The 9,972-nt window shown below is 35.3% G+C and overlaps 2 protein-coding genes across 3 annotated transcripts; one reads left to right on the top strand and one right to left on the bottom strand.

Moving 5' to 3' along the window:
- The first annotated feature begins 2,017 nt into the window (after positions 1-2,017).
- LOC107798222 (uncharacterized) lies at positions 2,018-4,642 on the top strand. 2 transcript variants are annotated; one of them, XM_016621195.2, is made up of 2 exons: positions 2,018-2,429; positions 3,075-4,642. In XM_016621195.2, exons 1-2 carry the CDS (start codon positions 2,364-2,366, stop codon positions 4,173-4,175), a joined length of 1,167 nt encoding a protein of 388 aa, XP_016476681.2. In that variant the 5' UTR covers positions 2,018-2,363; the 3' UTR covers positions 4,176-4,642. The 2 variants fall into 2 exon arrangements, with proteins under 2 accessions (XP_016476681.2, XP_016476682.2); XM_016621196.2 differs by having other exon boundaries at positions 2,082-2,429; positions 3,078-4,642.
- A 1,212-nt stretch (positions 4,643-5,854) lies between these two features.
- On the bottom strand, positions 5,855-9,597 carry LOC107798221 (SUPPRESSOR OF GAMMA RESPONSE 1-like). Its single transcript, XM_016621194.2, has 6 exons — positions 9,459-9,597; positions 8,622-8,754; positions 8,304-8,490; positions 7,157-7,653; positions 6,501-6,800; positions 5,855-6,408 (listed from the first exon to the last, which is right to left on the bottom strand). The coding sequence occupies exons 1-6, from the start codon at positions 9,464-9,466 to the stop codon at positions 6,355-6,357; spliced, it is 1,179 nt and encodes a 392-aa protein (XP_016476680.1). The 5' UTR covers positions 9,467-9,597; the 3' UTR covers positions 5,855-6,354.
- Positions 9,598-9,972: the final 375 nt, after the last annotated feature.

Below are 9,972 nucleotides of genomic sequence, written 5' to 3' on the forward strand. Positions count from 1 at the left end.
AAACAGCCTCTCTGCCCCTCGGGGTAGAGGTAAGGTCTGCGTACATATTACCCTCCCCAGACCCCACTTGTGGGATTACACTGGGTTGTTGTTGTTGTTGTTGTTGTTTAAAAAGGCCAACCTTCCATAATAAGCGCCGAGATACTCTCAGGTGATCCGATACTCAACCCGAACATACATCCAAGACCGAAATCATCATACGAGTCTATTGGAACCTTCAAATTCCGATTTAAGGTCGTTTACTCAAAAGTCAAATCTTAGTCAATTCTTCCAACTTAAAGCTTCCGAAATTAGAATTGTTTTTCCAAATCAATCCTGAATTTTCCGAAATTCAATTCCGACCACACGTACAAGTCATAATACCTTAAGTGAAGCTAATCAAGACCTCAAACCATCGAACGACGCGCTAGAAAGCTCAAAACGATTGGTCGGATCGTTACATTTGATTAAAGTAATATAACACAAATTCCTAGAAAAAGATTTGATTGATTAAAAAAATAATTGCAGGAAATATTCTCTTGAAATGGTATCAGAATTTTGGATGCTGTCAAACTGATTATTTTGAAAGCATAGGTAGAAGCAAACGAGAATATTTTGTACGTAACAATAACATACGTCCTTACCACAACAAAAAAAAACAATAATATACGTCTGCGTTTCATAAGTGCTAATACTTATTTAAATGTTTTCCCATTCTAAATGAATTATTTAAAAAAAAGAAGTCTTTATCATTTAGTGTAAAATAAGGACATGATTTGTTTTCAATTGTAACTTTAGGCGATTGTTTGATCTAATTGACAATTACAATAACCTACATTGAAATGACTATGGGGATTCCAATGCATAATATATCATTGTGTTCTTAGCCAGCTGCAACGTTAGAAGTTATGATTTGAGCTGTAAATTTGTACTGTGTTTTCTTTGTTTGTGCAACAATGCATATGCATTTTGTATCATATGATTTTTCAGTACTTGTTAATGACATATTTACTTTAGTTGTATCATCGCCAGATAAATCCAAATCCTATTTCACATCTTTAATTAAATGTGGATAACCACGACTTAAATCTACAAATAATACATTACACATATATACATTGAGAGATTATATATGTTATTTATTTTGTATAATAGTTATGCTTCTCAATTCTCTTGGGATATAAACTTGGAACGGCATATAATTGGATCAGTAGAAAAGCTGCGAATAAAGGCCAATTTTAGTTATTAGTTTAAAGAAAGAAAAATTAAAATACATGTCTAATAATATAGGTGTTGCTTAGAAAATGAAATGAGAAGAAACCCTCCCCATGTCAATAACCAATTAATGATAATTAAGTAACCACCTATCATTGAATGAGTAATTACAGATAACTACTCCCTCTTTCCTGTTTTATATTAAAAGTCTTTAGTCTTTTTTTTTGGGTCAACAAAAAACCTTTAATCGGTTGCATCAACGAAATTATGACGTGTTATAATAACACCAGTAATAAAAACATTTATCCTCGTGATTATTGTGCACTTGTTTACTCATGTCACTGATTACAAGAATAACACCTCAATCAACAGGTTGTTCTGCTGGACTTGGTACAAGATTCTACAAACTATTGTTTTTTTAATAATCATAGTGTCAGATAAATTTACGAATATTTATTAACTCTTGAATTTTTTTTCCGAGCATAGATAGTTGACATATTTTTCTTCTTTTTTATTTTGTTTTAATTATGAGTTCATTATAAAACTCATAATAAACTCTAAATTTTATTATTCTAACTCTATCTCTAAACGAAAGTGGATAAAATCGGGAATTGCCATGGAGATCGCCGCTCGTAAAATGTCTATATTATCTATTAAATTTTAAATTTAAATATGACAGAAGCAATCCTATCTGGAATAGGAATTATATTAAAGTTTATTTAAAATTAGGAACATTTTTTATTCTTTTTCTACTTATATTATTATTATTATGAATCTTAAAAAACATCATTGTTTTTTCCCATGTAGGGTGGGATTCGGAAAAGGGGGTGGTGGGCAATTACCCTGCATGTGTGTCTATATATATAACCATCTGCACAAAGAGTGTTGAACAGAAGAAAAAGAAGAAGAATAACCCAACAAAACGGCTATAATTTAGCATTTTCCCGAAGTAGTCAAATTATACAAGGAAAAATTTACTCCCCCCTCTCAATTTGATTATATTGGCAATTCCATTGTTGTAAATTTGAGAGGGAGGGGTATTGGCTTTAATCAGGGGGTTTTTCTCTTCAATAATCTCTCTTTGATAATTTTTGTTATCTTTCTGAATTTTATAGAAAGGTGGCAAATTTGTAGAAAGAGGAGATTTTTGAATATAGCTTTGGGTGCTGATGGTGTCTGATAGTTATTATCCTTCAAAAAAAAGTGACGATATTTGTGAAGACGTTTGTGGCGAGGTACCTGTCTTCTCTTTTTTCACCTCTTTCCCTATTGATTTATTTTTAATTCTCATTTACCATTTCATATGAAAAGTTTGAAGCTTGTTGCACATTAGCTCTGGATTTTTTGGGGATTTGTTTTTTTAAAATTGGATTGTTGTGATTCTGGAGAATTTTAAAATATGTGCTTTCATTCTGTTATTGACATGGATTGTATATAAACCCTAGAATCTTGAATTGGGCTAATATGGGTTGCTCCCAAGGAGAAGTTTTTGGGGGAAAATGTGATCTTGAACAACTTTGGGTGATTTTTCTCATCCTTTCCTAAATTTCTGGAAATTTGTGGTGTATTGTAGTTTTGTGGACTCCATGTTTTATGGTTGGAGATTTGACTATGGTTATCCATTTGATAATATCTAAAGTAATGGAAGCTTTAATTTTATTATGGTTTTCAGAAGTGGCTAAAAATAGATGAAACAATAAGTAATTTTTTACTCTGTCAAGATATTTGGGAAATCCTCTGTTATCCTGTTGGCTTGTTCTATTTTCTGTAAAATGGTATTAAGTTTACATTCTTTTATTTTCGTGCTCTCAAACTGTAATTAGTTTGTCTGGATTTTTCTCCATCTGTTTATGTTTAAAGTTATCTTTTTTCAAATGCAGCAGTCTTCCCCTGGAATAATAAACATGTCAAGACTACGGTGTATGCTTCGAGGATTGGATTTAAAAGCTATTATCTTTTTGGTTGTTTTTGTGCCAACATGCATTGCTGGTATATACTTTCATGGACAGAAGATTACCTACTTCCTTCGCCCGTTATGGCAATCCCCTCCGAAACCCTTTATTGAAGTTACTCACTATTATCACGAGAATGTCTCGATGGAGAACCTTTGCAAGCAACACGGATGGGGAACTCGTGAATATCCTAGGCGCGTTTATGATGCAGTTTTGTTTAATAATGAAGTGGACATGCTTACTATCAGATGGAAGGAATTGTATCCTTACATCACACAGTTTGTTCTTCTCGAGTCCAACTCCACGTTTACTGGTTTGCCCAAGCCCTATACTTTTGCTATTAACCGGGACCAATTTAAGTTTGTGGAACCTCGATTGACTTATGGAACCATTGGAGGAAGATTCAGAAAAGGTGAAAATCCGTTTGTTGAAGAGGCATATGAGAGAGTAGCACTCGACCAGCTTTTGAGAATAGCTGGCATAGAGGACGATGATTTGCTGATAATGTCCGATGTTGATGAAATTCCTAGCAGGCATACTATCGATCTTTTGAGGTGGTGTGACGATATTCCTCCAGTTCTTCATCTTCATTTGAGGAATTACTTGTACTCTTTTGAATTTCAAATTCAGCACAGAAGTTGGAGAGCTTCAGTCCACAGGTATCAGAAAGGCAAGACTAGATACGTACACTATCGTCAAACTGATTACCTTTTGGCAGATTCAGGTTGGCATTGTAGCTTTTGTTTCCGCCACATATCTGACTTCATATTCAAGATGAAAGCTTACAGCCACACCGATAGAATCAGGTTTTTGCATTATTTGAACCCTAAAAGAATACAAGATATTATTTGTCAAGGGGCAGATTTATACGACATGCTTCCTGAGGAGTACACATTCAAGGATATCATTGGTAACATGGGACCCGTCCCTCATTCTTACTCGGCCGTGAATCTTCCTGCTCATCTGCTGGAGAATCCCGAGAAGTACAAGTATCTCTTGCCTGGGAACTGCAAAAGAGAAAGTGGCTAAGTTTTTACCACGGAGTTGAGTGCATTTTCTTAACATAGGAGGTGCTTCATGTGCAGGTTTTATGTTGCAACATGAGGGACTCTTATCAGGTAATTAATGATGGTCGTGCTCGGGATATATAGTGGCATTTTCTGTTTGTCTTGGGTTCATTTGAGTACATTCATTTGCCAAGTAAACATTTAATTTAGGGGTGATGATGTGAAGGCTGGGGGGAAACTCGAATGTTTCCTGTCTGTATTGCGCAACCCTTTGGATGAGATCCTACTCTTTGGATGACATAAACTCGGGCTTTTTGATTGTAGAATTGGTTTTCTTATTCTTTTTCTCCTGTTAGAAACTAATTTATTCCAATATATAAATTTTGTTTTCCAAGGCTTTCCTCATTGCACCTTTACCCCCTGATATCACATTTCCTCCATGTATATGACTATGTGAGTTGATTGGATTCACCAGCAGTTTCTTGTCTATTGTGTTGTCTAATCTTGTTGCATAGAATTGAGCTCTTTTAGAAGCCAGAAATGGTGGGGTTTTTAGATTTTACTATGTTGGATTGACAATCTACTGGGAAAATGAATATCAGTGCAAGTTGCTAGTTGGTTATATAACTCACAACTGTTGCATTTCCCTTCAGTCACTATGGCAACTATTTAAGGTGTTTTTGCAATACTATACCAAGTGCTCACTTTTATGATCTACTTCCAAATACAGAGAACCAGTAGCCCAGAGAGTGTTACTACTATTAAATTTATTGATTGATTTTGAGTGATTAATGATCACAAGTTTGGAATTTAATAGAATATATTGGGTTTGAAACCAAGCTATTAAGGGGAATAGAAGTTTCTTTTTCATTGTTAAGCATGATGTTATTTACTTCATATAAGCTTTTCAAAGTAAAGTTGATCTCTAAGTTCTAGGAAAAGAGGGGTTGTAGCGTTGTAGGTTGATAGTGAGTATCAAAAGCGGATTCATAATTTAAACTTGATGAATTCTAACCTTTATGTTTTCACTCCCGAACCTATTACACTTTTCCGATTGTTCAGAACTTACTATATATTAAAAAATTGTGATTTTTTCAGATATATATAAAAAAAAAAATTGAACTTGTTGAGACTATGTTGCATCAACTCCTGGTATGTAAAAAAATAGTCGTTATGATTAATCTTCTTAATACTTAATAAAGTAGATGGACACATAGGATTCATAGCTAAAATGATTAATTTGTGATTGAAACATAGTTGATTGATTCTTAAGCATGATATTATACTATAGTTGTTTGGTAATTAAATGGGTGGTTTTCCAGACGAAACCTCTGGAATTAGAGATTTTTTAAGTTTCATAGGCTCTTTCCCCTCCCCCCCCCCCCCCCCCCTTCAATTTACTAGATTATGACATTTCAATCAAACATCTGCTTGCTTGTTCAAATTTAAGATTCCAAAGGCACGTGTTTCCAGCATATTCGTTTCCAATAAGCATAATTTTCCAGCATAAACTTGAAAGCATAAATTCCCAGTAACTCCTAAAATTTGATAATAAGTGAAAATCATTGTTCCTGACTTGTTTCACTTATCAGAGCTTTTATATCAGCCAACATAATTCCCGATATCTTTAAAAATCTCTGCATAAAAAACGGTAAAAATGAAGCACTTAAGTTTGCAAACGGAAGGATACATAAGCAAATCTGCAAGTAACAAGATGTCATTCATATCATCAGACACAATAAAAAAGGCATTAGAATCCACAGTTACAGCAAAAAATCTGGAATACAAACCAGAAACTTTCCCAAAGCATTTGGGGATTGGAACATGCTAAACAGAACACAAAAGAACATGAGAAAGTCTAAAAAAGAAAGATAAACACATTAAATCAAAATCAGAGCCATATCAAAGTTCCAGTTCCCGAATACTGAAATACAGATCCTTGATAGATCGTAGCAGGTTCTTGCTATAATTCCTTCGATTCGTACATCTTCCAGCATTATAGGATACAACAACAAATAAATTCTTTTTTTTTTCTTTTCTCAAGATTCCTCCTCTTCTATTGTACTGTAGGACCGGTGGAAAGATGAGCATTTCATAAAACAGAAGCTACTCGAGAACACAATCTTGTTGAAATAGATTCTGGATCTCAGAATGCACAAAGCATTATCTCATTGCTGTTAACAGCAAAGTACTTATCATTTCTATTGCCGGTCCAACCAGCTAAAGATACTCTCTTGAGAACCGAACGGCAAATCCTGCATAGAACACAACATCATAGTCAACTATAGATAGTATTATTATACATAATAAAACAATGACCATTAGCACCTGCAAACATGAAACTTACTGCAAGTTGGAAATCTGGAGGAGTATCCAATTCCAAATTATCCAGCTCAGAAATTCCACAGGTTGTGTTAGCATTTCCTTGTGGTAAATGGCAAGTGTTATGAGCGTAGTCAGTAGAAGAGCCAATATTGTGTTCAAAACTATCAAGATAAGAAGCAAGAAGTTCATCACACAACAGAGAATTATCAACATTATTTGCATCAGCTCCTTGTGATTCTCCAGCCAGACATGTGTGGTACTCCATTTCACTCTTAACTTTAGCATCAGAAGACTGCCCTGGTTCTTTGGCAACTTCCACTTCCTAAACAGCAAAATTAATATCAGTGTACGGAAAATCTAGCAAAATGCACATAGGTAGATACAGTTAGTTGGAAGTATGTTCGTGAGTCGAATACTTGCAATTTTGTAAACTGAAATAAAGTACAAACAACCTATAAAGGTTTTATATTTTGCATTTTCGGCCCATCGGCCGAAATTAATTATGGGTGCTAGCCAAATATACAAAACATATACACTGATTATGTATATTTATATATAATGTATGCATATTTATACCTAATATTAATACAAAACACATACATTTTTCGACTATTATTTTTTAGGGCGGGCCAAAAATGTAAATATCCCATGATATAAAATTATAAGGAAGATGCAAACCTGATCAGGTGAGAAGGGTAAAGAGTCATCCACAAAATTATCACAGGAAAGGGTTACTCCAGCTCGAGGGGGATTAGGAGTAACCGTCTTTGGAGTTGTAGGGCCAGCCTGATTTGCTCCCCCACTGGTTTCTTCATTGACATGAGAGTCATTGGCCTTGACGGATTGCTTCTGCTGTTGGTAAAAGATTTTTGAAACAACGTATTCACCTTCTTTTTCGTCTTCGTCAGTGCCCAGATGGTACTGATGCATTACCCAATGAGTCTTTTCCTGCTTCAACCCTTTCTTAGTAGTTTGATAGAGAACCATTACCTTCTTACACCCCTTTTGGAGTCCATTCTCCATCACAACCTTGGTCTTTCCCGTCTTGTGCCAGCGAACATGTTCTTTCCTCAAATTATTTTCATCACTAATCTTTCTACGCTTACGTTTACCAGTTGCATACGCATTGGTAATGCGATAAAAGAAGTGAATGCTACTTCCGTCCTTTTTGGCACCTGAAACAAAATAAATGTTATTGCTAGCACTAAATTCTCTTGGAATCACGATCCAAAATGGAAACCAATAAACTATTAGAGATTGAGGAATGGAAAATTTGCCATAACAGATTGATAATGTTAGGTTTCAACTGGAAAAATGGAAAGCTGACAAGCAACTTCTTAAGCTTCAGAATGAGCAACTTGCATTTCTTGTATCTACTACACCTTTGTTAAAACAATTAACTTTTGCTGCATTTTCATTTCTAAGGTAAATGCAACCCTGAAAACCACGAGTAAGAGAGACTTTCTTGAAGATAGCCTTCCCACTGTAAAAACAAACAGCTATGTGCACTTGTGCACTAACAGTAGCCAGTGGCGGAGCCACATAGTTGTTAATCCCCTTGACTTCTTCGTATATTTACTTTTTAAAATTTTGACACCGTCCGCTTCTGACAGCAGCCATACACAGATCATGGTAAAAATGACATATCCTATGACGAGTGCATCTAAAGATGGAGGATTTAGAGTAGCATACTTTTTACTCTTTTAGACCCAAATATATGTATCAATGCCATCTATTTATTTCCCCAGCATAGTCTATTGACTTCAATAATGCAGCTAAAAGCAAACAGAAGATAGTGCATCAAAGAATTAGGGGCTTTACAAACCAGGAAGATTTTCAGGATGGGTATAGCAAATCCCTTCGTAAATGTCAAGAGTCGGGATGAACTCATCAATGAATTTGTGTTGCTTGGAATTTCCCACCCCGCACTTTTCTTCCAAATACTCCAAGAGCTCTACATCAGATGGATCAAATTTCACACCAACAGGTAGACCAGGCCATTCCTGAGAAACCTGAATCCGGAAAGCAGCAAAATAATAAAGCAGAATTGAGCAACTAACTTATGATACATGTATTTGCTGGCCTAATCTTGAACCAAAGGAAAAAAGAAGAAACTTTACTGCAGGGATACTTATTAGCTTACATCATTGTTATCAATACAGTAATGGCAGTTTGGGCATTGCCGCTTTGCGCCACAATCTTTTATTTGATGTGCAGTAGGAGCACTGGCATTTTTAATTTTTCTTGCTAGTCCTCTGCCATCAATAAGCCAAGATCTGCATCAATGAAAAAAACAGATGAGACCGTTTGATCTACATATGGTGACAAAATTCACAAGAAAAGATTCAGCACCTCATATAACAAAATCAAAAACTTTCTTTGCAGCCTAAAAAAAGATAAACAATTGACTGTAACCGCACTTAGCACTGTTGAAACATTTAATCATTCATCTGCTTCACTATCAGTTTCGACTTTAGGCCAATGTTTCCAAATCTTTCTATGAGACTAATTATGAAACAAGTAAATAGTTCATTTCGACATAAAGTTTTGATTATTAACATTCGCTTTAGCATTGCGCCCAATGCATACGTCAAGCAACAATATACACAAAAAAAGACACCCTTGGAATCTGGAGACCAACAAAAAATTGGGGCAATTGCAAAAATTGATGAAAATGTCATCTAAGGTGAATGACAATGGGTTTTTTCCCTCTTACCCACACACAAGCCACTACAGAGCCCGCTAATACCCAAAACGAAAAAATAAATCAAACCCATGAAAACCCACATCCTTAATCATCTACAGTACTATTCAGCATTATCTCAGGAACAAACACAAATCTTAGAACAGAAGCTACAATGATCATTCAAAAGTTAGAAGCCCCAAAAGCTTATAAAGATTCGATTTTTAGACCATCTTCGATCATACTCAATAAAACCCGGAACAAAACTTTGCCTAACAAACAAAAATTCATCCTCACCTTCCCATTAAGGATTTTGAAGGAGGGAAAATATAAGATTTTTCAAGAAATATCCCTTAATCTGAGTTTCAATGTTAATCTTCTGAGTGTGATGTAGATTGCTAAATCGCATTCGACGACTGAGAATATAGAACAAGAGAGAAGCTCTGGTTTCTCTATATGTATCCAATACTTTCCCCTTTTCTCCACTGGATTAAGCAAGCTGGACTGGACTGGAGTGTGAATGAGCGGGAAATTTTATCTTGCGAGGCTTGGAATCCGAGCCTTTTAGGTTCGGATGAGCATTTACGTTTAACGAAGCTGCCGAGCCACAGGTTTAGTATGGCCCACAGTTGACCGAACCTTGGGTCTGCCAATGACTTAGCTCTGGAACTTAAATGTCTTCTTCGAAAACTGGGTATTAGTGTTAAAACAGTAAATTTAACTGGTTCCGAATTCCTTGCTCCCCAAGCTATAAATGGAAATGTTTTATGTTCTCTGGTTTCGCCTTTTTGCTTTTATAATTACGAGTACT

This window comes from Nicotiana tabacum, chromosome 17, assembly GCF_000715075.1.
Source record: "Nicotiana tabacum cultivar K326 chromosome 17, ASM71507v2, whole genome shotgun sequence".
Taxonomy (NCBI): Eukaryota; Viridiplantae; Streptophyta; class Magnoliopsida; order Solanales; family Solanaceae; genus Nicotiana; species Nicotiana tabacum.